The 27,724-nt window shown below is 46.2% G+C and overlaps 2 protein-coding genes across 4 annotated transcripts; one reads left to right on the forward strand and one right to left on the reverse strand.

The window, feature by feature from the left end:
• Positions 1 to 1,972: 1,972 nt before the first annotated feature.
• Positions 1,973 to 10,197, reverse strand: LOC135974329 (protein NYNRIN-like). 2 transcript variants are annotated; one of them, XR_010591569.1, is made up of 2 exons: positions 9,813 to 10,197; positions 1,973 to 4,432 (listed from the first exon to the last, which is right to left on the reverse strand). XR_010591569.1 is itself a non-coding variant. In XM_065561737.1 (2 exons), exon 2 carries the CDS (start codon positions 7,694 to 7,696, stop codon positions 4,064 to 4,066), a length of 3,633 nt encoding a protein of 1,210 aa, XP_065417809.1. In that variant the 5' UTR covers positions 7,697 to 8,967; positions 9,813 to 10,182; the 3' UTR covers positions 1,973 to 4,063. The 2 variants fall into 2 exon arrangements, 1 of the variants encoding a protein (XP_065417809.1); XM_065561737.1 differs by having other exon boundaries at positions 1,973 to 8,967; positions 9,813 to 10,182.
• A 538-nt stretch (positions 10,198 to 10,735) lies between these two features.
• WBP11 (WW domain binding protein 11) lies at positions 10,736 to 27,500 on the forward strand. 2 transcript variants are annotated; one of them, XM_005305286.5, is made up of 12 exons: positions 10,736 to 11,159; positions 13,827 to 13,941; positions 14,608 to 14,639; positions 15,729 to 15,822; positions 16,354 to 16,550; positions 18,051 to 18,184; positions 19,594 to 19,793; positions 21,253 to 21,444; positions 22,140 to 22,241; positions 22,998 to 23,306; positions 25,308 to 25,490; positions 26,355 to 27,500. In XM_005305286.5, the coding sequence occupies exons 2-12, from the start codon at positions 13,878 to 13,880 to the stop codon at positions 26,771 to 26,773; spliced, it is 1,926 nt and encodes a 641-aa protein (XP_005305343.1). In that variant the 5' UTR covers positions 10,736 to 11,159; positions 13,827 to 13,877; the 3' UTR covers positions 26,774 to 27,500. The 2 variants fall into 2 exon arrangements, with proteins under 2 accessions (XP_005305343.1, XP_065417826.1); XM_065561754.1 differs by having other exon boundaries at positions 11,034 to 11,234.
• Positions 27,501 to 27,724: the final 224 nt, after the last annotated feature.

Here is a 27,724-nt window from a genome sequence, read left to right on the forward strand (position 1 = left end):
AGCCAGCAGACTTTGTCACTTCTGACCACACAGCTTCATTTTAGCTAAATATATATTTGATTAGGTTATAGGTCAGACTGGTTCTGATAATGTACAAGACCTGAAACTTCACTCCAAAATAACGCAATCCCTCCGAAATATTTCCTGAGGTTCAGGGAAGAAGTGGAGAAATCTTGATTAATATTTTCCGTGTATCTATAATTGTCACCTACCTATGCACTTAAGTGACTTCCAGAGACCTGAAATATCAAAATAACTGAGAGAAAATGCTATACTTATTGTCCAACTTAATTGAAATTAGAATTTCTGTTTTCATAACAACCCCAGACCAAAGAGCTTGGAAAAAGTTTATAGACTTGTAGATGCTTAACCAGAAGTTTGATTAATGTATTCACAGATTTCAAGGCTAGAAGGGACAATTAAATCATCATTTGCATTCCTGTATAACACAGGCTATAGAATTTCACATAGTTTCACCTGCATAGAGTCCTAATACTTGTGTTTGCATCCAGTCTTGATCAGAAGACATAAAGAGATGGAGAATCCACCAGTTCCCTTGGTAGGTTCTTCCAATAATTTATCAGCCTCATTGTTTAAAACATGCATCTTATTTCTAATTTGAATTTCTCTGGTTTTAACTTCCAGCCATTGGTTCCTGTTATCCTTTTCTCTGCTAGATTAAAGAGCATTGGTACCTGGTATTTTCTCCCCATGAAGGTTCTAATTCACCATAATCAAGTCACCTTTTAGGCCTGGTCTACACTTAAAAATTGAGATTAATTTAGCTATGATGCTCAGGGCTGTGAAAAAATTTGTGCACTGATCACAGTAGTTAGGTCAACCTAATCCTGGATGGAGAGGAAGGAAGGAATGAAAAGTCATTCGGAGAGAATGAAGGAGTGAAAGGGCGTATGGCAGAGATTAGAAGTACCTGAGGGAGGACTTAAAAAAAAAAAAAAGGATAGAGATTACAGTTGTAACCACTAGGAACTTTATTTTTTGGTAAAAAATTTCCCCACGTTGCTACTAGTTCAGCTTCCCTATTGGCAGCAAAGATGAGAACCCTCGTGCAGATCTGGGTACAAGTGGCTACTGGTATTTAAAGCACCCTGCCATATAACAGTACTGCCAAGACTTGTAACATTTGGTGTTTTTCTTAAAGTTCCAGCTCCTTAAATGTGTAATTATGTAAGAATTTCAGCTTTAAAACAAAGAAGGCTCTAGTGCTCATGACTTTGGAGGAAAGGATGAAAAAGTTATTTAAGTGCAGAATAAAGTTAAAAAATTATAATGCAAATAAAAAGAACCTAAGATTTTATATTTTAAACCAATCTCAAGATTTTTTTGGGGGTGGGGGAGAACTGACTCATGATTCTTGACTGTGTGGAGTTGGTAATATTACATGTAGCTACATTTAGCCTGGACCAGGTACAAGAGAGGAAAACCAGCACATGTAGACGCTGGAAGTGCTGGTCTGAAATGGGCAGGACATATTAGGCAGTAGGAGCAGAGAAGAGAGAGATTGAAAGTGCAGGAGGCCTATTTGGTGCCTGCAATTTAGGCCTGGTCTGCACGAAAAAGTTAGGTTTACCCAGCTGCGTGACTTGGGGGAGTGAAAATCCACCGCCCAGTGTAGACAGTGCTAGGCCGATGGAAGAATTCTTCCGTAGACCTGGCGCCTAGGGACACGAGGTGGATTAACTACGCTGGCAGGAGAACGCCTCCTATCGGCGCAGGCCGTGACTACACCGCCACGGTGCAGCGACGTGCTGTAGCCTTTCAGGTGTGCACAAGCCCTGCCATAGCTGCCCCTCGGGCCTGGATGGATCAAACCAAAAACACCTTCCCCTGGGGCGAAGGGCCCAAGAACCAGTGGCTCAGCTAAGCCCGGGAACGCCGGTGTTGGCCAAATAGGGCCCGTTTCCCCCCGGAGCTTACCTAATTACACCAAGGAGGCACGGAGAGACAAGAAGACGGGTACCAGGTCCTTTATTTGTCAGTCAGCTGAGAGGGTGCTCCCATCGGCTCATGCCAGAGGGGAGAGACACCTTACAGGGCCAAGCAGGCCCTTTTTTATAACCAGTAACAAACAACTTAGCCTTGATTCTTTTGCGTCATTACACTGACCTATAGATAATAGGTTACACAGAATACATATATTATTTTGGGGAAGGGGATACAAGAAACATCTGTTGCGGATACATTTATCATATTGAAGGGAGAACAAGGTACATCCCTTGACCCTTTGCACTAAATACCTTGGGGAGATATGGAGAAGCAGCTGCATATACTTGTGAGCCAAATGAGCCAATTAGCAAATAGCTGACATGGTTAAATGCATGGTTAGATACACGTCCTTAATTTTATTTAGATCTCTAGGCCTTTTCCATCAGATCTCCCCCCTTAAAAGCATTTTAAGAGTCTTATAGCCCTTGTTCCTCAGTTTCTACTGGTTTGTACAATATCATCATTTGTTGATATGTAACCTGACTAGCCAATCTTCGGACTACCGCAACCAAGCAAGGGGTAAAGCAAGCGAGAGTTAATAGGGTGGTTACAAAGAATATAAAAAGGAGAAAACCTTTTCGTAGCCATCCCAATTGTGGCAGCCAGGAGGTAAACCAATCTGTGTCCCACCCACCCCAGGTCTGTACTGGGACATGGGCTATCTTTCTCATTTCCTTTGTTAACTGTTTTACTGCCTGACCATTATCTATTTGTAAGCAGCAGTTAGACTCATTTAGTTTTGCACAGAGTCCTCCTTCCTCTGCTAGCAAGTAGTCAAGAACTATGTGGTGTTGAAGAATTGCATGTCTCATTTGAGTTGATTGATCGGCCAAAAGGTCCAGTACCGCGGCTGTTTGGTTGGTTAATATTTCCAAGATAGCCTGCAGCCTAATGATTCGGTTGAGATTATAGATTGGTTCCCTGGCTCCTGTTACTAGCTCACTAGGGTTCCAGGTGGCCGGTCCATAATGTTTGATGATCCTTTCAGGGGGCCATTCCTGAGCTCCCCAAGTTTGGGAACTCCCGGCAGTCAAAGTGGAGTCCACAAACCATTTTTCTCTAATTAAATCATCATAAACTTTAATTCCCAACCTATTTCCTTGGTTTTGAGGTAGTAAAAAGAATAGAGGCCTAATATATCCTACATAACATATTCCTGACCAGTTTGGAGGCAATCTGCGATAAGCATAGGATCCACAGATCCAATAATGACCTTTCAAGGCCCAGATTCCATTAGCAAAGGGGCCATCCCAGGTCTCGGGGTTGTCTGCAGGGCCCGGCTCCTCATAATACAAAGCGTTACCTGATTCTATGGGCCCCCCGAGAAAATTATCTACGTCCGGATTACAGTAATCACATTTCCATGCCCCAGCCCTCGCCTTCCAGACACAGTTGCAACCAAATCTTGGGCTATTGGTACTAGACCAAAATTGTTTAAAATGTGTCACTCGGGTTCCATTAGGGTGCTGCCATGCCCACTGATACCATCGTACCACGTGGTCCTTACTAGTGGTGTTATCTCGCTGGCAACTTAAAAAGAGGGCATCAAAGTACCCATCCAATCCTACTGCCTTACAACCATCACCCGTATGATTCCAGTAGGAACATCTTACCCAGCTATTATTAGTCAGCTTTACATGGGTATGGTTCCAGCGTCCCTGATACTTAAAACAGTCATACGGGCGACAGTAGGGATCCCAGCAATCAAATCCGAGAGATAAAGTCCAGTTGCACGTACTTTCTCCCACATACTTTCCTTCGCGCTTTGTTCGATTAAGGCAAAAGACACCCATTCCAGTAAAATAGAGCCGCCAAGGGTCACTATCCTCAGTCCACCGTCCCATTCCATTATGCACTATGCTTAAGTTGCTTAGCCACCATTTGGGCTGCACTGGCTGGGCTACCCAGGGCCACTCATTTAATTCTCCTGGACCGCCACATACCCAACAATTGGTAAGGTTAAAGGAATCTGCTATTATTTCCCCTAATTGCAAAAACCTATTTTTCCAACCATATGAATCACTGAATATACATAACAGAATTACAAGGGATAGCTTCATTGTCCCTTTCTTCTAAACAGTCCCTTTAGTCCCTCTAGTCCTTGGTACTCCCAGATGGAGTCTTCACCTGTGCCATCCCGGGCTTCCAGAGCCGGAGTGGACAGAGGGCTGTTGTCCTCTTCGGTTGTGTTGCTCTCCGGGTTTGGATTCAGAAACCGCTTTACTCGTGTATGATGTGTCCACTTGTCGCTCCCGAGGACCTTAACGGCGGCCTGGCTGATGAGCGATACAGTGTGCGGACCGTCCCACCGTGGCGTGAGGGGATCGCGCTTCCACTTTTTGATAAGGACTTGATCACCAATCTGGAAGGAATGCACGGGTTGATCCAAGGGAAGGGTCTGGAAAGACGCCGCGTATCGATGTAGCTGTAACAAAACAGATTGTAGCGCAGAAACCTGTTTCCACAAGGTGTCATTCCCTACTTCCCAGTTCACATCCTCTCGGTACCCCGGGATGAGTACTCGGGGAGGGAACCCAAAGACCAGTTCAAAGGGTGAAAGTTTCAGACCCTTACACGGGGCCCTCCGAATGCGGGTAAGGGCGAGTGGCAGAGCATCAGGCCATTTTAAACCGGACTCCATACACAGTTTAGTGAGAGTATCTTTGAGAGTTCTATTCATTCTCTCCACTTGGCCCGAGCTCTGCGGTCTCCAAGGTGTATGCAATTTCCATTGGATACCGAGGGCCCGCAACACCTGCTGAACCACCTGAGAGATAAAATGGCTTCCCCGGTCCGACTCAATTACTTCAGGGAGATGGAAGCGGGGAAGTATTTCATGTAACAGGGCTTTAGTGACTGCCCGTGCTTGACAATGCCGTGTAGGGTAACACTCTACCCACCCAGTAAGTTGGTCAATAAAAACAAGCAAATACTTATAGCCCCTACAAGGGGGGACTTCAGCAAAGTCCACCTGCCACCTTTGAAAAGGATAGGCAGCCCAGGGCCGGCCTCCCATTGGGGCGGGGGGGCCGCACCCCTTTTGGTTTGTTTGTTGGCAAATAGAACAGTTATTAACAATTCTTTGGGCTTCCATATGCATACCCAATCCCCTAAGGGACCGGGTAGCCAAATCGACCATAGCTCCTGATCCCAAATGTCCCTCCTTATGTAAGGATTGGAGAATTTCCTGGAGTACTGGTCTAGGTACAAAAATCTCCCCCCCTGGCAACTTCCACCACCCAGAGGGAATTTGTTGGGCCCCTGTGGCTTGCGCGTGAGACACTTCCTCTGTTGTATAGTGGGGAGCAGGGGTTTTGACTCCTGTATTTTGGGCCCAGAGAAGCCATGTGGCTCCTCCTTGTGCGGCTTCTTTCGCGGCCTGATCAGCCAATCGATTGTATTTACGCTGTTCGGTTTCAGGGGCCCTCCCATGTGCACGCACGTGTATCACGGCGACCCGGAGGGGGAGCATCAGGGCCTCAAGTAATGACTTAATAAGGGTCCCATGGGCTATTCTTTGGCCTGAAGCCGTAATGAAGCCCCTTTCTTTCCACATGGTTCCGTGGGCATGCACCACCATATACGCGTAACGACTGTCGGTATATAAATTAATAGTTTTCCCAGTTCCCAACCGGAGAGCCTCAATAAGAGCCACCAGCTCCGCCCCCTGGGCAGATAAATTGGGGCTAAGCTTAAACTTGTACACCTCTCCACTTTTAACTATGACGGCTGCTCCTGTAAATCGCTTCCCATCTTCTACATAACTAGATCCATCAACATATCCTTCGATATCGGGATTGGGCCAGGGCAAATCTGAGAGATCAGGGCGAGGTTTAGTCTCTTGTTGCAAGACTTCAATACAATCATGAGTGGGGCGGGCCCTACAGGGAACCTGGGGATCAGGCAGCAAGGTAGCCGGGTTGAGGGAACTAACTGTCTTGAAAGTCAGGTTAGGGGCCAACAAAAGCCCTACCTCATATCTAGTATGCCGACTAGGATTTAGATGCTTTTCCCCGGCTCCTGTTCCCAGTATCTGGGGTATCCCATGGGGCACCACAACCTCAGTGTCCCCACCCAGGGTTAATTTTTCAGCCTCCTGTACAAGGAGAGCGGTCGCAGCCACGGCTCGTAAACAAGCCGGCCAGCCTTTGGCAACCGGGTCCAATACCTTTGAGTAATAACCTATGGGTCGCCAGGTCGGTCCCGACCTTTGGCACAGGACTCCAGATGCCACCCCTCCCCTCTCGTGAACGTATAGGGTGAACGGCTTCCGGGAATCCGGGAGAGCTAAAGCGGGAGGCTGAACTAAAGCCTTTTTAAGCTCTTGAAATGCTTTTTCTTTTTCCTTGGTCCATGTCCAGTGGAGCAGACCCTCTTTAGTAAGGGACTCGTATAGTGGTCTGGCCTTCCCTCCGTAGTCAGGGATCCAAAGCCAGCAAAAACCGGTTAGTCCCAGGAAAGCCCTCAACTCTCTGGGGTTTCGGGGTCGAGGGCTCTCGAGTATAACTTGGATCCTATCTTTACCCAAGCTACGACGTCCCTGACAAAGATGATACCCGAGAAAAGTGACCTGCTGTTTAACCAATTGGGCTTTTTCCCTGGAAACCTTGTACCCCTGAGCTCCAAGAAAATTAAGGAGTTCTATAGTCTGCTCTTTACAAGCTGTCTCCCTCTCAGCACTTAAGAGCAGATCATCACAATACTGAACTATGTTGCACGAGGGGTGTCTAGCCAGGAACGGGGCAAGATCTCTTTTTAGCTGGCTGCCGAAGATCTCGGGTGCACAGGTAAGTCCCTGAGGGACAACAGTCCAGAGATACTGAGCCTTGTAATGAGTATCTGGGTCCTCCCATTCAAAGGCAAACAATTTCTGAGACTCCTGATCAAGGGGTATAGAGAAGAAAGCATCTTTTAAATCTATTACAGAGAACCAGCTGTGGCTCTTGGGGACTTGGCCCAAGATAGTATGAGGGTTTGGGACAACTGGATAAGGGGCCTCTATTAACTTATTAACCTGTCTTAGGTCCTGGACCAATCGATACTGCCCATTAGGCTTAGGCACTCCCATTATCGGAGTATTGTACGGGGAAGTGCCTTCCCTTAGCCAGCTGTACTGTAAAAACTTTTGAATTAGAGGCTTCAATCCGATCCGAGTGGTTAATTTAAGGGGGTATTGTCGAATTCGGACTGGGCGGCTTCCTTCCTTAAGGGAAATATGCACTGGTGGAGCGTTTCGAGCCCGAGCAAAGCCTCCCTCCTCAGCCCAGACTTTAGAGTTAACCCCCGGCAGCTGGTCCCTCTCACTCTCCGGCTGCGCCGTGGGAGGATTTTCAGCACTCAGAAGGGCCATTTGATAATTAGAAGTTTGTTGTTTAGGAAGCCTAACTTCCATAGTCCCATTATTATTGAACGAGATTTCTGCCTGTAATTTAGTAAGCACATCTCGTCCTAGCAGCGCAATGGGACAGGAAGGGCTACAAACGAATTGGTGGGAAATATGATGGTCCCCTACTCTCACTAAGAGGGGAAGAGTTTTTTCCAATTTTATGTTTTGTCCCTCTATCCCTTGAACTATAGCACACCCTTGAGCCCTTGCTTGAGGAGCCTCTGCGAGGGGAAGCAAACTAAGGGTAGCCCCTGTATCAATAAGGGCTTCAATTGGGCGGCCCCCTACCTTAATTGTTACCATGGGATCCAGGCTGGCGGGCTGTGCCGCCAGAAGGGGCCGCTGGGTCCCCCGGCCTCCCTATACAAACGACTCTTCCGCGCCGTTGTAGAAGATGGGCGCGGGTGGGACTTTGTTTCTATATCCTTCCCCCATGGTGTGTCGCTGGGGGCATTCGTTCTTCCAGTGGCCCTCCTCTTTACAGATAGCACATTGATTTAGTCCCAAACGGCGGCCCTTTCCCTTCCCCTGTGGTCCTGTTTGCCCCTTGCCCCCCTTTTTCTCACTTCCCTCCCTCAGGGCCATCGCTAACATGCGGGCCCCCTTTTTCTGTTCCTCATTGTCTCTGCGATCATAGACCTTTAATGCAATCTCTAAGAGCTCCTCTATATTTTTACCCGATGCCCCGTCCAATTTCTGCAACTTTTTCCTAATATCCTCATAGGACTGCCCAATAAAGAGGGGAATTAACACCCGCTTCCCATTGGCATCCTCCGGATTGAGGTCTGTGTATCTTTTACAGGTGTTACACAGGCGCTCATAAAAGGCGGCTGGATTCTCATTCCTTTCCTGTCGAATATTATACAACTTGGCCCAATTTGGAGTCTTTCTAATACAGCGTTTCATCCCCTGTACTATAGCTACAGCATATCTGCGATGGAGGTCTCGACCCTCCTCAGTATTATGGGCCCAATTGGGCACGGTCTCAGGGAGCTGGTTGGCTAAATCAGCTGCGCTCGCTCCCCCTCCTGCTAGCCCCTCACGGGCTTTTGAGATGACCAAGCGCCTCTCCTCCGCAGTCAGTAGGGTATTTAGAGCAATTCTCATATCGCCCCAAGTAGGATTATGGGCCGAGACCAAAGTTTCAAAGACTGCTGTTAGTGGAGCGGGGTCCTCTGTAAACGGGGGGTTCTGGTGCTTCCAGTTATATAGGTCACTTGTAGTAAAGGGGACATATATCATAGTGAGCGCACCTCCGGGGGCTACAGTTTCCCTTAGGGGCAGTTGGTGCACCGGGGCTACCTTTGCCGTTACAGGGCTCTTAATAAAAGTGAACCGTGTGTCCCCAGGGTTGTACTTATCTGTTAATTTCCATTCCCCCTCAGCCGTCCCGGAGCCAGTTTTGCTCCTAGTGCGGTCAGACACCGCGGAGCCTGTGGAGCTCGTAGAGGGCTCTGGAGCAGAGGAGTCCTGATCACTGAGATCCTCTCTAATACTTTCTCCTGATCTTTTCGTCGGGGTATCACTTTCAGGGGAAGGAGACTGTTCTGGCAAGACCGGAGGGCCAGGATACACTGGAGGAGGGGGCATAGGATCAGGGGCAGAAGGAATCACAACTGGTGGACAGAGTTTCTTAACAGGGGGACGACCAGGGTGCCTAACAGGGGCACGGGCCATTAAGGCCCCAATGGCCTGTGCTTTACATTTTCGCAGCCGGGGGGGTGGGATTGGCTGCAAGATCCTGCCAAATATCTATATAGGGAAACTGGTCCCAATGTCCATCCCCAGTTACAATGCCATGCACAGCTTGCACAGTTTTTAATTTAAGTGTTCCCCCAATGGGCCATTCCACCCCAAATGTCGTCCATTCCACAGTACAGAATTTTATCAGATCATCTTTACATAATACCATTACATAATCAGCCTGGCGTCTAAACGCCTTCCAATTATTTAACATACATTCCAAGGGTGTCCCAGCGTATGTGCTTTGTCCGGACCCCATTATGCTTGTATTCAATTAAACCTGGTCACGGGTTCGACCGACCCCCCTTGCGATCAAGATATCCTAGTCACGGGGTTTCCCCTCGCAGGAGTCTCGGTGCGGCTAGAGTCGGTTTAAGTCCTAGACCTGGTTATCACAATTTTGGCTTCCAACATATCATTAATATGAAAAAGAACAATATCCCTGCCAAGAATAAAAGCAGGCCCTGGGACTTTTCTACGTCCCAATAATTGTCCAGTACAGCCCACGGACTAGTGAAGTTAGTGAAATTATTCATTAGCCGCTGCCTGGTTCAGTTACCATGACCACAAAAGATTTATCCACCTACAATACCTTCCCACACAGGGGTTACCTAAAGGGTCCAACCTACACTGCGGGGGGCGTTATCCCTCAAACCCAAGAGGTAAACGCACTTACCGCCCGGAGTGGCCGCGTCCGGCTGTTGGACCTTCCCCTCTTCTGGTACCGTCTTATCTCCGTGTCGTTAGGAGTTCTCTTTAGAGAGGACACAGCCGCCCCGACCGATTGTGACGACCCGAGGCCCGAGCAAACCAACAGCTCGAGGTGGCCACTCCTCGGAATCGCCTTCGGTCATCGGTCAGTGCCCTCCACAGGGAGAGAAGTCCCGGCGGAGTCGCCAATTTGTTGGCCAAATAGGGCCCGTTTCCCCCCGGAGCTTACCTAATTACACCAAGGAGGCACGGAGAGACAAGAAGACGGGTACCAGGTCCTTTATTTGTCAGTCAGCTGAGAGGGTGCTCCCATTGGCTCATGCCAGAGGAGAGACACATCTTACAGGGCCAAGCAGGCCCTTTTTTATAACCAGTAACAAACAACTTAGCCTTGATTCTTTTGCGTCATTACACTGACCTATAGATAATAGGTTACACAGAATACATATATTATTTTGGGGAAGGGGATACAAGAAACATCTGTTGCGGATACATTTATCATATTGAAGAGAGAACAAGGTACATCCCTTGACCCTTTGCACTAAATACCTTGGGGAGATATGGAGAAGCAGCTGCATATACTTGTGAGCCAAATGAGCCAATTAGCAAATAGCTGACATGGTTAAATGCATGGTTAGATACACATCCTTAATTTTATTTAGATCTCTAGGCCTTTTCCATCACCGGCTGGGAAAACGGGGGCGGTGCAGGGAAAAGGCTCCCAGCAGGGCTCCAGGGGCACCGAGCACAGCCCGGGGGCAGAAGCCGCGCGAGAGCCGAGGCTGGGAGCCGGGCGGGTGACGTCATGAGGGGCGGGGCAGGTGGCTGAGGGTGAGGGGAGCTTAGAGAGGGTGACGTAGCTTGGTGACCCCGGGAGCGGGAGGGGCCATGGGCAGTCCCGCCCCCAGCCCGTCGGACCCTCTCGGCCCGCGCAGCATCGCGGCGTCGACAGAGCCGGGACACGCCCCCTCTCCGCTGTTACCGCCCCGCCCGCTGCAGCGTCACGTGGCCTCCTCTCGGGTGACTGGGCTAATGGTCGGCAGAGCCCGCTTCCCTCCCGCCGCCGCACCATAGAGCCCGAGGAGGTCTGTTTCAGACCGGCCCGAGGCGGGCGACGCTCTGGCTGCCAATTTCCGGCACCTCTAAGGCTCTCGGGCCCAACTGGAGGTTCCGGGGCGGAAGTGGCGCGCGCGTCCCGCCCGCGACCATTGAAGATGGCGGCGAGGCCGAGGAGGCGAGGAGCCGAGGGGACAGCGTAGAAACCGCCGCTCCGCAGCGAGACAGAGGAGCTCGGCTCCCGCCCTTCAGAGGGGTGAGAGGAGCAGAGCAGGCTGGGAGACAGACCGACCGCTCGCTGTGCTCCTGCGCGTCTCCTCCCCCCTCCCCGGTAGGGGGAGTGGAGCAGCCCAGGGACCTGCAGGGCCCCCGGGGGTGGGGGGTATCACGGAACTGCAGGAGAGGGAGGGGGGTTCTCCCCCCTGCCAGGCCACTTCTCCCCCCGCCTGCCGGCGCGCCCAGGCCGGCGGCTCTGCGGGGAAGGAGCCGCGATGCCGGGGAAGTTCTCAGGGGGCGGGGTAACGGGGGGCAGGTATCGGTATCAGGCCGGTTGTGGTCAGCAGAGCAAGGGCTTGTTCCCAACCGTATCTGTGTCTCGGGCTCACTGTTGCCTCGGACCTCGTGTCCTGCAGGCCTGGAGTCTGTACAGGGAGGGGGCTTGTACCTAACTGTCCTGCACAGAGACAAGGTGAAGTTAAGGCTGCGAACACGTTAATGACCCGAGGGTCTGGTGTCCTCAGGGTGTTCGGAGCGGGATGGTGCGGGAGGTGACCTCAGTATTACATACCCGAAAAATGCAGAGTTTGGGACCCTTATGTGAGAGGTATAAATCTGTTAACTCCCCACCCCATAGTATTCCTGGCTAGAGAAATAATGATCTGAGAAATCAAACTTGTGTTGCCTTAACTATCCATAAGAGATGGCTTATTTTATCAGTGAACTCAAAAGCTAGACTGCTTTTGTTGTACGCATGGCTGTTATGATGCTTTATAACCAGACAGTACAGATAAAAGCATTTTACAAATGCTGAATTAAACCGTATATTGAATACAATCATTTCTAGCTCTTCAGTAAGGGCCCAGTCTACTCACATACTGAGGGCACCTAATGCCATCTTAGTGCAATGCTCAGTATCTTAAAGGTAATCATGTGATTATAATGCTCATTATGTGGCAGAAGATTAAAAGTTTAATTACACATAAACTAGCCTGTCTTCATATCCAAACTTTCTAACTCCAGATAATGAAATTAGAGCACTTGCATAAAAAGAGGAAAGGTTAGTGTGGTGACAGATCTTCACAGTTTATACTAGAGACACAATTTATGAAGAAAAATTCTAAATCCAGATGTTCAACAATGCACATTTTTGAGACTCTTCACATAAAGGAGGGCAGATGATAAACTGGTATCCCTGTGATAGAGAGGTGATTGGTATGGGATGTATGGAAACAGTGTACAGAGAGGTATACATTGTAGGCTGCAGCAGGACCACAGATCTTGTGCAGCCTTAAATTCAACTGGATGTCATGTTTCCATTTGGATGGTGGTTTAATGGAACACACTAACTTTTGAACACTGCATTGGATTAATTCTAAAATTTCAAAGAATGTTCTAGATATCAGTGGGCAGAAGAACACTATTGATTTTGAGGAAGTTGAGAAGGGGAAAGTGGGGGACATGCAGAGCTCCTGCCATTGATTTAGTAGAGCTGCCCACATCTTCAAGTACCTCTGTAGTTGTTTACAGATTAAATAACTCGTTGATGAAGCCAACACCTTGCAACATAGCAATACTGTCTCTTCTCTGTCCATCCTCCCAATAGTGTGATGTTCACATCCTGAATGGTTTATCTCCCAGACAGAAAGAAGAGAAGTAATAAAGGGGGGAGAGTAGGGGGACACAGAGCCATGGCATGTATGCTAGTGGAGAAGTGTGGAAAGCAGGGGGAACCCTGTTATGAGGGAAGGGGGAATGTGGGACAACCCCTGGCATGGGAGTGAAATGGGAGATCACACTGAACCCCAGGTGAGGGGGAGAATGGAGGACCCTGCAGTGGGAGGATTGGATGGCACTCAGAAATCCTGTCATGAGGTTGAGAGTGTTTCAGGGAGTCCCAGAAAGAGAGAGGGATGAGATGATGGCATACAGGGAGTTGTTGCAGGGGGAGAGGGAGGAATGCAAGGAGCTCTGCCCTACAAGTCAGCTCAGGCCTAATGCCTGAACCAGACCTAAACCCAGCTGACCAACCCTAGAGGATTGAGTCATTTTCCAACCCAACCCTGACATTTGTCCCCAAACCTGAATCAGCGCTGCTGTTCTCCTCCTGCCCCTGCTGTTGGAATTGCAGCAGCTGTGGGCCATGCTCCTGCTGTCCAGCAACTCCTGCTGCGCTGTGTGAACTGTAGAGTGAGAGGTACTTGAACTCTTCAGCATGATCACTCTGCAGCTCACGCAGCGCAGCAAGATGGTGGTGGCCACCAGGAGCAGAGCATGCAGCCGTTGCGGTGCTGACCCCATCGCCAAGCCGACATGAGCCCAAGAGGGTCTGGTTGTTTTCACACCCGACCCGGGCCCGACACTTGTAGTTGGGCTTAGGTTGAGTAGCAGGGCTCTACTCTAATTTCAGAAGCAACAAAGTGTGCAAAACCCTAGTAAATACAAACATGATACTTTTCATTTGATTATTGAAATGAATGAGATGCAATAGTCATTTGCTGACGAAATGGTGTGGTTGTGCGGCTTTGTATGTTTGCCTGAGTCTGCAGTGGCATTCTGCACATTCTTGAGAGCTGGGATTTAGGGAGGTGACAGACATTTGAGTTTCTGGGAAAACAAGCACTAATGTGGGGGGCGGGGGAAAGAGGAGGAACTGGAGTATTCTGACTACTACATACAGCATGTGACGTGGCTTTTTCTTTTTCAGGTGTCTTTTTTTCCCCCATTTTATTGAAGCAGTAAAAAAAAATTGGTCAAAATGGGGCGGAGATCAACATCCTCCACCAAGAGTGGGAAGTTCATGAACCCTACAGACCAGGCCCGTAAGTAGTCACTAAATTTCTTGTTGTAAGAATGGTTAATTCATCTGAGATAAAAATGGGAATGAAAGCTGGTTGGGAGTCAGGTGAGATTCCACAAGCATTGTGTAGTTAGAGGAGGAAACAAGACTACACACATCTATTCCTCCTGCATTAGTGTAACTGCTAAGATTCTGATGGTCAAATAAGCATCTAGAAACAAGCACAAAGATCAACTCTCACTATCAAATAATTCAGATGGTCATGATTAGCAATGTTTTAAGTTTGTCCAAAATGTAGATTTTAAAAAAAAGTTTTTTCTATTCTAAGCATAGAATATTTCAGTTTCTAGGGTGTTAATCATTTAATTAGCATTAAATTCATATAGTCTTGTTTCAAAAAGACTCCTTACTCCAGAACTTGTTACATCAATTAGGTGGGTGTATATAGAAATATCTCTGCTTTTGGAGGAGTGGGGTTGCTAGTATGGCCATCTATCGCCTTCCTTCTTCTATAATGGGTATGAAATATGATTGTTTCTAATAAAATATCTGAGACTGTGAAAGTGGGGGTGGATAAAATTTGGCTTTTAAATCACAAGCTGTTAAGAAACAGAACTTCAGTAGTCACAAGGGAAGAGTTACGACTATATTTGCTTCTTTTTCAATTAGTCATTTCTCTCTTCTGCAGGAAAGGAGGCCCGGAAGAGGGAGCTGAAGAAGGTAAGACACTATTACCATCCCTAAGAACACCTGGCCAGCACCTTTCTAATATGCATCACATTCCCAACTGTTATGGGCTTGAGACAATAGGTAGAATCCAGCCTTTCTGGTTGGCTTCTCAGGAGTCACTTTCTTTCTGTGGAAAATGTTGTCTGACCAAGTAATTTAAAGGAATGTTGTCAACTTAAGTCACATTTGTCTGAATTTTATTAACCTACAACTTCTACTTGTAATACCTAAAATAGAAGAAAAAAAAAAAAGAGATTTTTTTTCTCTGTTTACTTTGTTCATTTTATAGCACTTTGTGTTCCCCTGTTGTTTGTGTGGGTCTTTTCCAAAGCAACTGGGGCGGGAGAAACATTTTTAAATGTGAGGCGGAAAAAGACTAATATTACAACAATTGGCAGTTCAGGGACACAGTGTATATGGAATACCTGAAAGTACTTTAACTCAGTGGTTCTCAACCAGGGGTATACATACCCCTGGGGGTACACAGAGGTCTTCTGGGGGTACAGCAACTCATCTAGATATTTGCTTAGTTTTACAACAGGCTACAGAAAAAGTACTAGCAAAGTCAGTACAAACTAAAATTTCATAACAGACAATGACTTGTTTATATTGCTCTGTATACTATACATTGAAACGTAATTACAGTATTTATATTCCAATTGATTTATAATTATATGGTAAAAATGGGAAAGTAAGCAATTTTTCAGTAATAGTGTGCTGTGATACTTGTATTTTTATGTCTGATTTTCTAAGCAAGTAGTTTTAAGTGAGGTGAAACTTGGGGGTACGCAAGACAAATCAGAAAGGGATACAGTAGTCTGGAAAGGTTCAGAGCCACTGCTTAACTCACTTTTAAAATGGACCTTACAGGGTGGTGTTGAGTGATTAACATTCGTAAAGCACTTTGAAAAGAATGGATGAATTTATTTCTCTTTCCTGAGGGAGTTCTTTGAGCACATTTAGAAGTCCCGGAAAGCTGAATTACAAAGAGAAATGTGATGTCATAGATTATATCTGTTCCCCTATTTATCCTAGAACAACAGCACTGTTCCTGATTTTTTTATTCTCTGACCTTCTCAGAACAAGAAGCAGCGGATGATGGTCCGAGCAGCTGTACTTAAGATGAAAGATCCCAAACAGATCATTCGGGACATGGAAAAATTGGATGAGATGGGTGAGTGGGTACCATCTGGAGGGACTTGCATTTAGGGTGAGAGGGGAGATGGAAGGATCAGATAAGATGGGAGGTGAGAATTGAGAGATGGGACAAGATGGGTTTAGGGGTTAATGGAGTGACTATGTGGGTTGTACTGTGGAAACTTTGCCAAGTACTGGGTTTTGCTTGTTAGAAGGATTGGAGAAGAAAAGGGGGTAAATGGTTCGTGGAATGGGAATAGATGGTGAACTTTTTCAAGGTAATTGGATATTGGAGAATTTTGGATGACTAGACGTTCCTATGGAAGACAAAAGGATAGGAGTGGTGCATATTGTCTCTAATGGCTGTGTAAAAGGAGACAACCCCCTTAAGGGTCTGAATCAGCTTTCCATCAGGTCTCCAGATAGTCATGTCATTGTCTCTGGAGGTTGCTATATTGAACATGTGTGCAGTATATGCAATTGGGTAATCATGGCTTCTGTTGCAAGTCTCCCCTATAATTTTCTTTTTGGAATTGTTTGTTGCCTTGGTCCTACTCTCCCGGATCAGAGTTTAACCCAGTACAGCAGCCACAACTTAATGAGAAGGTGCTGAAGGACAAGCGCAAGAAGCTGCGTGAGACCTTTGAGCGAATTCTGCGGCTGTACGAGAAGGAGAATCCTGACATCTACAAAGAACTGCGCAAGCTGGAAGTGGAGTATGAGCAGAAGAGATCGCAGCTCAGCCAATACTTCGATGCTGTCAAGGTAACATTGTTCCAGACTTGGTCCTCAGTCCCTGCCACATTGAGTATTTTCACCAAGCTGTGCACCGTGCACGTTGGCCACCTCCTCAGTCATAGTACTTTAGCAGGGACAACATGATGAACCATCAGTATGTCCTCAGTGTTTCTGTGATGTACTATATTTTATTTCTTGGAAGGTTACAGGGAAGGATGGTTTTGGAATGGTTTTACAATGGAAGCCCTAACTATCTTGCATACCCTGGCTTGTGAGATACGTCTTTTGTAACGGGAATTAAGCTAATTTTGTTTTAAAACCCTCCTAAGTGTGTACGCATGTAATGAGTGTGTCTCAGCATTTATTTACAAGTGTTTCTGTTGTTCTGCTGTAGTATCTGAGTCCCTAAGCTCTGTCCCACTCAACTATAAATCCTTCCTATAATGGGTGCTTCCCAGATACTCTGAAGGACATGGTGTTCTTGCCTGCAGTATATCTTTGTTTGGGAACTAAGGGCATGTCTACACTAAAAACTTAAGTCGACCTCTATTAAGGTCGTAATTACTGTGGTGGTTCATGTCCACTGTCCCCTCCTTCAGTCAGTGGTGTGCGTCTTCACCAGGAGCGCTTCCACCAACCTAAGGCAGAGCTGGGCTTTGAGCTCCACTTGTGGCTCCCCACCAGGTGCCTGGCTGCCCCACAGGCTCCCCTCCCTGCCTCTACGTTCCCTGCTGGGAGCCTGGCTACCCCTGGCTCTCAGCCATCAGCTCCCCGCTGGAAGCGGGGTGGCTGCCTGGGCTCCGAGCGGGGAGTCAGGACCCCGGGAGCAGCCTGGCAGGGAGCCTGGGTAGCAGCTCAGCTGGGATGGGGGAGCCTGGACCCTGGCAGCAGCCCAACTCCAAGCGGGGAGCCCCCTCCTGGGCTGGGAGCAGGGATGACTATTTTGTCAATTTCATGGCTCCAGCATGGCGCCAGAAATTGACAAGAATGACAGCCAACAGCTGATGTAAATAAGACAGTATCTAGGAGGACACTGCTTGCCCTAACTGCTCCTGTATAAGCCTTATGCTTCTCGTGGCGGTGGAGTTGTCTGTGTAGTAGGGCACTTACATCGGAGGGAGCAAGATGGTAGTGTGTACACTGACATAGGTCGACATAAGCTGCCTTATGTTGACCTAACTGTTGTGTAGACCGGGGCTAAGTATCTTAAGAGGAATATAAGCCTGATCAGGTTTTGATTATTTGAATGGGGAAATGTTTTCAGCTAGCTGAGCTCTGTGTGTTACCGTTGACCAAAGAGGCCTTAATTATTTTATGCTCGTGATCTGTTTCTCCAAATGTTCATTCAGGGGTCTAACACAGAGAGTGACATACCAGTTGGACAGGCAACCTTCTGAATAACCATTTTTATGAGGGAAAGAACTGACTCGCTACCCTCTGTATTCTATAAAGTGAGGAGTGTGCACATGATCCTCTTCCCTTTGCCTCCTAAGAGATTAACCTGCTTGCTTTTTGTATTTCTTGCAGAATGCACAACATGTTGAAGTGGAGAGTATACCCCTGCCAGACATGCCTCATGCCCCCTCCAACATCCTTATACAGGACATCCCCCTACCGGGGGCTCAACCACCTTCTATCCTCAAGAAAACATCAGCCTATGGGTAAGAGGGAAGTGTCATGGAGGGGTAATAAATGCTGAACACCCATGTGTTGCAGGTGGGTGTAAGAGGTTGTTGATAGAAGTGATGTTTGGGAGAGGGGAATTGGAAGTCCTGACGGAGTGATGAATCCTAAGTTCTATATGTATTTCCCCTCTGTTTTTGCAGTTAAAATCCTTCTTTGTGCCTTGGTCATCTCTCATACTGACTCTGATAAGTGTCTCTGGTCTTCCTGCATATCTTGTTTTGCACATTAGTCCACCTTAAGCTCCATTGCTAGAGTTCTTCTCCCACTGTTCTCACTGTGATATTTTTTGCCTTAAATACTTTCATAGGCTTCTTGTCTGCTGCTGTGTTAAATTCAAGCTTCTATTTCACGGTTGTCTACCGTTGCTTTCACGGAGGGATGGGGGAGGCTGTACCCAGAACCACCAGCGACAATGTTTTTTGCCCCATCAGGCATTGGGATCTCAACCCAGAATTCCAATGGGCGGGGGAGATTGCGGGAGCTATGGGATAGCTAGCCAGAGTGCAACACTCAGGAAGTCGAAGCTAGCCTGGATACATGGATGCACACCGCCGAATTAATATGCTTAGTGTGGCCGCATGCACTTGACTTTATACAATCTGTTGCCAAAAATTGAATTCTGTAAATTCGGAATAATCCCGTAGTGTAGACATACCCTTAGGGTACGTCTATACCCAGCCGCTAGTTCGGCGGCTGGCAATCGAACTTCTGGGTTCAACTTACCGCGTCTTGTCTGGACACGATAAGTCGAACCCGGAAGTGCTCGCCGTCGACTGCGGTACTCCAGCTCGGCGAGAGGAGTACCGCTGAGTCGACGGGGGAGCCTGCCTGCCGCGTGTGGACCGAGGTAAGTTCGAACTAAGGTACTTCGAACTTCAGCTACGTTATTCACGTAGCTGAAGTTGCGTACCTTAGTTCGATTTGGGGGTTTAGTGTAGACCAAGCCTAAATCTGGCCTCTCTCTCACATCCTCCTGCTCTCCCTTTCCTCTTACTGATTACTTAGCATCCTTTTATTTCTGTCAGCTTCATGGTGTCTTCATTTTGCTCCCTATGTTTGCACCAGTTCCCATGTGTCCTTACTCTTCTCCTTCTGTCTTCCTTTAAGCCTGTTTCTTCCATAAAGCTTTATCTCTAATATCCATCAGCAGTGTCTCCAAACCCTCCCACGTTTAATTGATGACCTCTTTTTTTGAGTCAGTTCATAAATTCGTTGGGCAAGGATAATGCCTTACTCTGTTTTTGTACATTTCTAATGTATTTTCATAACATTTAGTACAGGGACAGCTGGATCATTGTCTAAATGGTTGCTGTGAAGGTGATTGTGAGGAATTGGGACAGATTTTCGTGTGTATCCCCTTTATGATTTTTTTGTTAATTTCCAGCCCTCCAGTCCGGCCCATTTCTGTACTTCCACCTCCTGGACTTGGTGTTCCACGGTTACCCCCAGGTCGGAAGCCCCCTGGGCCTCCTCCAGGGCCTCCTCCACCTCAAGTCCTACAGATGTATGGCCGTAAAGTAGGCTTCACTTTAGAGATGGCCCCTTGGAGGCGAGAGGAAGAGATTTCTTACAGTCCTGACATAGGTAATAAGTTGTTCCTCCTTTGTCCCAGACCTCATGTTATCCTTGTACTGGAGATTTACCTTGACTTCTGTCTGCTCTTCCACTGATTGTGCTACAGTGAATGAGGTGTGCACTGGCATTGCCATTATGACTTAACTGGGAGGGAATGTGCAGACTGGTTTCTGTAGGTTCACAGAGAATTTTTTTACTATATGAAAGATTGAAATAACTACATAGCTTGGTCAAATGATAACTAAGATAAGATACATTTGCAAGTGTTTGAAGGGTGTTGAATCCTCTGAGATGAAGAACCTGTCTAGATGGTTATAGTTAAGTGGAATGGAATGAAATTGAATAAAGGGGGGAAACGAGACTGGATATCAATAAGCCTTTGCTGCTAATAGGAAATTATTCTCTAGTCTATGAGATTTAACTAAGGGAAATGGTAGAAAACCCTATCATTTGATTGAACAAAACCATCTGAAAAACTATCCTACTGGGAGACAGATAATTTTCCATTTCAGACTTCTGTGAGCAAAAGTCTCAGCTGCACGCCTCTTTAGTTTTGGAGATAGCGTCCTTCATTTAAATAGTTACGCTCCTAAACCGCTTGGGAGGTGCTGGTATGCTGCGTAATTTAAAGTCAGTTAATTTAATATTAATTACATTTACTTATCAAATGTCAAAGCTTCAAGTTATAACTTTCAAATACTTGGTTTTACACCAGTACGTTGTTGAATGGGAGAGAAATCTCCCCCCAGGGTTCATGGCTACAAGATTGTGGGATCCCGCATTTTAAAATCTCCCCAGCTGGCATCATTCAGAAAAGTTGTGCATATTCTTTCATTCCCACCCAAAGCGATTCTCATTAGCACCTGTAGGATTAGTAGCACCAAAAGGGAAACTAATTAGACCCTCCTATTTCATTTAATTCCTGCAGGACCTCCATATATTGCATAGTGAAACTAAGTTTATCAGCTTATGCACATAATGGAGTGCTATGTAGACATAACATTAGGACTTGGGGGACTAGAAAAGGCACAAAGTAGAGTGACCAGAGAAATTCAGAAACGTAGAAATGGATAAATAGAAATGAACTGGTGAATTTTAGGGTGCAGATATTGTTCAGTAGCCAAAAAACAAGCAATGGTGATAGCTGATTGGATTAGTAACAAAACAACCTCAAATAAGATCCCCATCCTAGAGGGTTTTTTTAACCCCCCTTTTGTTCCCCTCTCCCCATTCCTAGATAGTGAAATGAAATTACTGTCTTCTTTTAGAAATAGAACTGATTAACTCTCCACTTGGAGAGGGAGCTGAAAGGATAAATGCTAGACAATGTATGTCCTTTCCTCACTGGAATGGAGTTTGTCTGAGATGGGGGTTCTGTAACTATAGAAATAAACCTAAGACGACGTATATTCTCATTCTTCCATGTTGGTGTGCTTTGCTTCCTGATATTCTCCTCTCTCATTCTCAGGTCAGCGAGGGCATGATGATGATGCCTCCAGTACCAGTGAAGATGAAGGGTATCCTGAGGACATGGATCAAGACAGGCATGATGACAGTAGTGATGACAGTGATAGTGACAGATCGGATGCAGACAGTGAAGGCGATGAATTCCTGCATCGTGACAATGACAATGAAAGGGAGGGTGAAGACAAGAAATCAGGTTTGTGCGGTGGGAACTCCACTTCATTATAGTCTGAAAAGTGACTGAAAATAGAACTGCATTATAGCCTGAAAAGTGACACTCTTATTTCTGTTTGTTCTGTAGTCATGAGGCTGAAAGAAGAGCAAACTGAATTCTGTTGTGGCTCAACTAACTAAATTATTACCTAAGATCCTATTACAGAATTTTCATTACTGCTGATAAATGAGTCAGAAAGCACCCAGCTGAAATTTGAGATCCCAGGCTGAGGTTGCAACATTAGTATTCAAATTTAGCTGTCTTGTTAAAATATATACACACTTGACCTGGAGTATTGAGTCAGAAACAAGGATCTCCACAATGCAATTTTTAGTTCCATGTCAGAGTAGAACCACACTTTAATGACTTGAGACTTTTCAAAAGAACTGTACAAGATACATAATTGAATTTCAGGCTAGTCCTATACAGAGACTACTTCACTCAGTGTAGAAGAGCATCAACCATCCATTCAACTATATAAGTGATAGTCAGGAACAATGTATTTATTTGAAACTGATGGAAATTTTAGGTCAGCAGGATGTAATAAGGCAAATAACACCGATGTTAACATTCTTACTATTTTGAAAAGAGTCACGAGATATTTAATTTGCTATCCACATCAAATGATAACTTGTATATATTTAATCTCTCTCTTTTCCCTGTGCTTATCTCTGCAGGGCTTAGTGTGCGGTTTGCTGACATGCCTGGGAAGTCACGGAAAAAGAAAAAGAACATGAAGGAACTGACTCCACTTCAGGCCATGATGTTGCGAATGGCAGGTGAGAACATAGGTTCCCTAGCTGGTGAACAAAATATTTAGCTTTTTAAAAAAAATATTGTTGCTTGTTTCATTTCTCAACCCTAATGAAGATAATTTAGACTAATGAAACATTAATATTTCTGTTTTTAAGAGGAGGAAAGAGCTGGGGAGAACTTAAAACTGAGTTGCTGTTTAAGTAATTTATCTCTTGAGGCAACTTTACTATGTTCTCAATATTCTAAAGCCTTTCAGGATTAAGATGCCCATAAAAGATGTATAAAGGCAACCTCATAACTTCATCGATACTGTCTTTCTCCAAACTTTAGTTCATTTTTCCTTCCTCATTCAGAACTGCACTTGTGTCCACTTGGAAGTGTCAGCTGTTTCACTTCTCTGCTCATATAAAATCACCTTTTTAAAAAAAAAGTGAAAGTTTTTTACTTTTGTATAATTCAAAGGGCTAAATCAATTTTCCACGTGTTTCCCCCCCAAATCCCCAAACCGTAGCTATGTGAAGTTATGCAAGAGACATTTCAGCCCAAAAGGAATTGTTAACTCCTGAAAATATGGGGTTATAATGAGACAGCCTTCCATGCTCCATGGTAGTGCTACCAGCGAGAGCTGTACTGTTTTCCTGTTACCTATTTTGTATAATAGCTAACTGAGGCCAGTTTCTTCTCTCCTCCCCATCACCATTTTGTGGGGGCGGAGATGATCCTCCATCTCAGGTTTTTCTGTAGTGCTTATAAATGTATCTTCTCTTCTGTGTCTTCAGGTCAGGAAATCCCTGAGGAGGGGCGAGAAGTGGAGGAATATTCAGAAGAGGAGGAAGAGGAGGATGAAGATGATTCTGAGTCTGAAGAGACACCACAGCAGCAACACAAGGAGGAGTCGCGTACAGAGACTGGGTCATCTACTACACCCTCTCAGCCACAGCAACAGCAGCAACCCCCACCACAGCCTGTTCCTCCAACTCAGATACAGGCACCGCCCATGCCTGGGCCTCCCCCTCTGGGACCACCTCCTGCCCCTCCCCTGAGGCCTCCGGGACCACCTACTGGTCTTCCTCCTGGACCTCCACCAGGTGAACACTTAGCTTATTTTTGTTTAAATTAACTTGCTGCTGCTGAAAGGCGTTAGGTTCCAATCCCAGTCCTATTCCCCGACCAGCTATAGTAGCAGTGCAGGCTTCTCTTAAACTGTCTTGTGAATGTGTTTTCAACCCTTCCCAGGAAGGGGAAACATACTTAGGTGATGGAAATTTAATACCATTCTTATTCAGTAGAGGGCCTCCCTAGTGAGCCAGATGGCCAATTGGTGCCTGTTCTGATGGTGGTTTTGCAATGTAAGCACCTATTTTACCAGGAACTGGAGGGAGACAGCAACTTATTTCACATAGCTCAATGGGGAGTGATTTGGTCACTACCTATCTGAACTAGATTGCAGAAATTAGCCTAAAATGAAAATCTCTGTAACCCGTTCTCTAGCCATCTAATTTCATTAAATAGAATATTAGCTTTGATAGAGTTAGGACATCTAGAACAATATATAACATGAGTCCAGTGCTATTCCTGTGCACACATACAATGAATAACAAACATGATTTTAATAAGTAAACATAAGGCATGTCCTTCAGTTCTGCTCCTCTCACCCTCCCTAAAACAAAACAAAAAAACCCCAAACCCACAACAACCCTCCACCTTTACTGTTTCCATGAAATCAACAAAGTCTGACTTTACCAGGACAGTGGGGGAAGCAGATTCCAGAGTGAAAGGTCTTACATTGAAGTCCTTATCTTCAGTTATTTAAATTCAGGCATTGTTGACATTTGAGAGAACAGCTAATGAGTCACTGCAGTACATGGTGGGGAGAGAGTCTCCCAGACAGCTACTAGGTGGGACTGCCGATTCCTCAAGAAACGGAAGTGCTGGTACTAGAATACAATGTCTTGGGAATGTGGTGTGATATGGAGCACTTGAATGTCTCTGTAAAAGCTGTCTGTATAGGAGAAATAGGATTTCCCCTTTTGCCAATCTGTGATGTTGCCACAATAGAGGAAAGGACACTTTTTTTACGCAACTGTGGAATTTGATACTGCGGTATATTAACTCATTAAATTTCCCAAAAGTTATTTATTTTATATGAGCAGTGATCTCTTCAGTGACAGTCCCTAAAATTCATGGGGCTGCCCAGGTTTAGTTCTTATGCTTCAAGCCAAAAGCTGGTGACCACTTGGGATCAGGAAGAAAATACCCTCCATCATAATGTACTGCACAGTCAGCTACATCAAGAAGAAAGCATAAAATCCCCACAAGTAACTGGCTTTCACAGTTGCCAAAGAGGCACTACCAGAATGGATACAACATTGGTAAAATCTGGTAATGTCATTATGACAGGATTATAGGCTTTAATGTAATCTTGACATATTTTTCAAATGGGAAATCTCTGACTCTAGTTCAGGGACCAGCTTGTCAAAGTGATTCTTTCAAATACCTGCCCACTGGAAGGATCACATCAGAATGTTGTGTTCTTGGGAATACAGCTCAACACTGGAGCCTCTGCTATAAGATAACAGAAGGGACAATTGTGGTGAGAAGAGAGAGAACTGACTTGGTTTGACCAGCCAAGACACCACATTTTCTGGGTCTGTGCCTACACTACAAGATAGGGGTGTGATTCTCTTGCTCATGAATATGTATTTGTGCTAGCGCTCATCGAGCTAGTAGAAAATAGCGTACCTATGGAAAGGTAGGTAGTGGCAGTGGAGGCAGGGGTGAACTGTGCTGAGTATAAACCTGCCTGAAACTGGTAGATATGTACTCAGCATGGCTCAGACATGCCTCTCCTACTCATGCTACCCTGGCTGCACTACTGTTTATACTTTCACTAGCTCAATGTGAGCAAGCATGAATATCTGTACACACAGCATAGACATAGCCTTTGTCTAAGGGGTTAAGAAACCATAAGACTAGAAGATCAGTTATGTAGAGGGTTGGCTGATATTGGTGCTGTTTGATATTACATGATGCCATGTTTTTATGGCCATGAGTTCAGTAGCTTTTGTTTTGTGTGTGTATATTTTCAGGGGCTCCTCCATTCCTGAGACCTCCAGGATTGCCAGGTCTGCGTGGGCCTTTACCACGACTCTTACCACCAGGGCCTCCACCTGGCCGGCCCCCTGGCCCTCCACCGGGCCCACCTCCAGGACTGCCACCTGGCCCTCCCCCACGTGGACCTCCACCTCGTTTGCCACCTCCAGCACCACCAGGTAAATCTTTCTACTTCCTTATTATGTGTATTTCATTTTAAACCTTCCCACTGGTGCCTGAGTTAGTACATGTGGTATGGGGAAACGTTCTTTCCCAGTGCTCTGGCCTCGGACAATCCCATGCTACTTATGTGCCTACATTCAGGCTACATTACTACAAGCACGGCATTGGGTGGTGTAACCAGTTCCCCTCCATTGCAGGTCTCTTGGAGTTGTTACTTTCCATTTAATATCAATGGCTAAGTCCCTGCTGTTCTGTGCAGACTTGTACCTGGAGGTCTGAATTCCCGTTATGTCAAAGTTTGTTTTTATTGTACTATATCACAGAACTGGTCCAGATTGCCTCTTCATTGACTTCCCTGTTAGAATTCACATTATTATTTGTATTTTCTTGGGGCCTAGGAGCCATTGTGCTAGACACTGTACAAACAGAACAAAAGGACAGTCCCTGCAGCTGTCCACTCCTGAAGCAGGGACTATTTACACCCCACTGGTCAATGCTGCTGATAGTTCTGAAATTCTCATACACATGATGGGAGGTTGTTCCTTGTGTTCTAGCACTGGAGATATATATATGTGTGTGTGTGTGTGTGTGTGTGTGTGTGTGTGTATAGGAATTCAAGGGAGGGGAATACACTGGGGCCTTAACCTCCATACAAGGCCAATATCTAGAATTTCCTAAATGTGTGTGCACGTTCTTCCTGATGGAGAACAATCTGATGCTGAGGGGCCTGAAAACAATTTGTAAGATTACCTACTGCCCTACTCTAACTCGGGGGCCCTGCCTCCAATTTACGAGCTTTCTCTGGATTGTTTCCAAGTGCTGTTTCCACTTGCTCAAACTTTCTGTCCCCCTGTCCACAGGTATCCCTCCTCCTCGTCCGGGCATGTTGCGTCCACCTCTGGGACCTCCACCAGGCCTTTTCCCGCCGGCTCCCATTCCAAACCCAGGGGTGCTGAGTGCCCCACCCAGTCTGATCCAGCGCCCCAAAGCGGATGACACCAGTGGAGCTACCATTGAGAAGAAAGCCACAGCCACAATCAGTGCCAAGCCGCAAATTACCAACCCCAAAGCAGAGATCACCCGCTTTGTACCCACTGCCCTGCGAGTGCGACGTGAGAATAAGGGGGCTTCTGCTGTCTCCCAGAGAAAACATGATGATGAACCAGCTCTCCAATTAACCAAAGCAACTCCTAAGGTTGGCTCCTCTGCCCCTGTCTCTGTGCAGACTAAGGATGATGTGTATGAAGCCTTCATGAAGGAAATGGAGGGGCTACTGTGACGTACCCTCATCCCGGTCAACCCTCCTACCTGCTCAGATCAAATCAGACTACTGTTTTGGGGAGGGGGGGAGGTGTATTTCCTGTAATAGACCCAGTCACTGAAGGAGACCACCCGTGCCCCATTTTCAGTGTGTGTGGGGAGGGGGGGTTGCGTGATGGTATATTCCACCTACCCACAGGTTAACTTACCAACAGGCTTCAGAATAGAGACCATTGCAGACAGGTTCTGGTGGGGGCCTTCCTTTCAGAGCCAGAATTGCCACTTCTGTCTCTTTTGCGGGAGGAGACTAAAATCCAGAAGTGACACTATGATGGAACCTTTCTTGGGTCTTTCTTCTATTTTGCGGGACACTAGTACTGAAAGACGAGTATGTCTGGCACTCCCACTGGAACCTTTTCACCCCCCAAATGCTTTGGGTCGGGTGCTAGAATAAACTCCTGAGGTACTGGAAATACGTTGGCAACATTTCATACACACACCTGGTCATTAAGTTTTTATGTTCCATTTTGGTTGTCTTTTGTAAATATTTTGTAATACTGTGTTTTTAGTTGCAGTGAGATTGATCGATCATTCCCTGCAAAGGGGTTATCAAAAAGGTATTTTGCTGCATATACTTTATGGGAGTTTTGCACTCTGTCCCCTCCAGAGTCAACTTGTTGGGTTCCTGCTGACAGGGAAAACTTCAATGTGTCTCATGAAAACAATAAATGTTTGATGTAGTAAAACACCTGTCTTTTTGTGATCTGGTATTTGTATTAATGCAGTTAGGGGAAAGGCTGTGCGTAGCTCCTGGGAAGGGACTATTGCACTGAACCTCATGGAAGAACTACCTGGCTAGATTTTGAATTAAGTACAATCTTTTAAAAAATGCTTTATGAAGTTGTGAGCAAACCTACTGAAACTGTGTGTCAGAACACCTGTACTTTGCTGCATCATTCATAACCCTCAC

The sequence above is a fragment of the Chrysemys picta genome, chromosome 1, assembly GCF_011386835.1.
Source record: "Chrysemys picta bellii isolate R12L10 chromosome 1, ASM1138683v2, whole genome shotgun sequence".
In the NCBI taxonomy this organism is placed as follows: domain Eukaryota; kingdom Metazoa; phylum Chordata; order Testudines; family Emydidae; genus Chrysemys; species Chrysemys picta.

Excerpts from the sequence above, each read along its gene's own strand:
- LOC135974329 (XM_065561737.1), bottom strand. The coding sequence starts at position 7,696 with ATGGTAACAATTAAGGTAGGGGGCCGCCCAATTGAAGCCCTTATTGAT.
- WBP11 (XM_005305286.5), top strand. The coding sequence starts at position 13,878 with ATGGGGCGGAGATCAACATCCTCCACCAAGAGTGGGAAGTTCATGAAC. Across the intron at positions 14,640-15,728 it reads GGAAGAGGGAGCTGAAGAAG|AACAAGAAGCAGCGGATGAT; the intron begins GTAAGACACTAT and ends TGACCTTCTCAG. Across the intron at positions 15,823-16,353 it reads GGAAAAATTGGATGAGATGG|AGTTTAACCCAGTACAGCAG; the intron begins GTGAGTGGGTAC and ends CTCCCGGATCAG.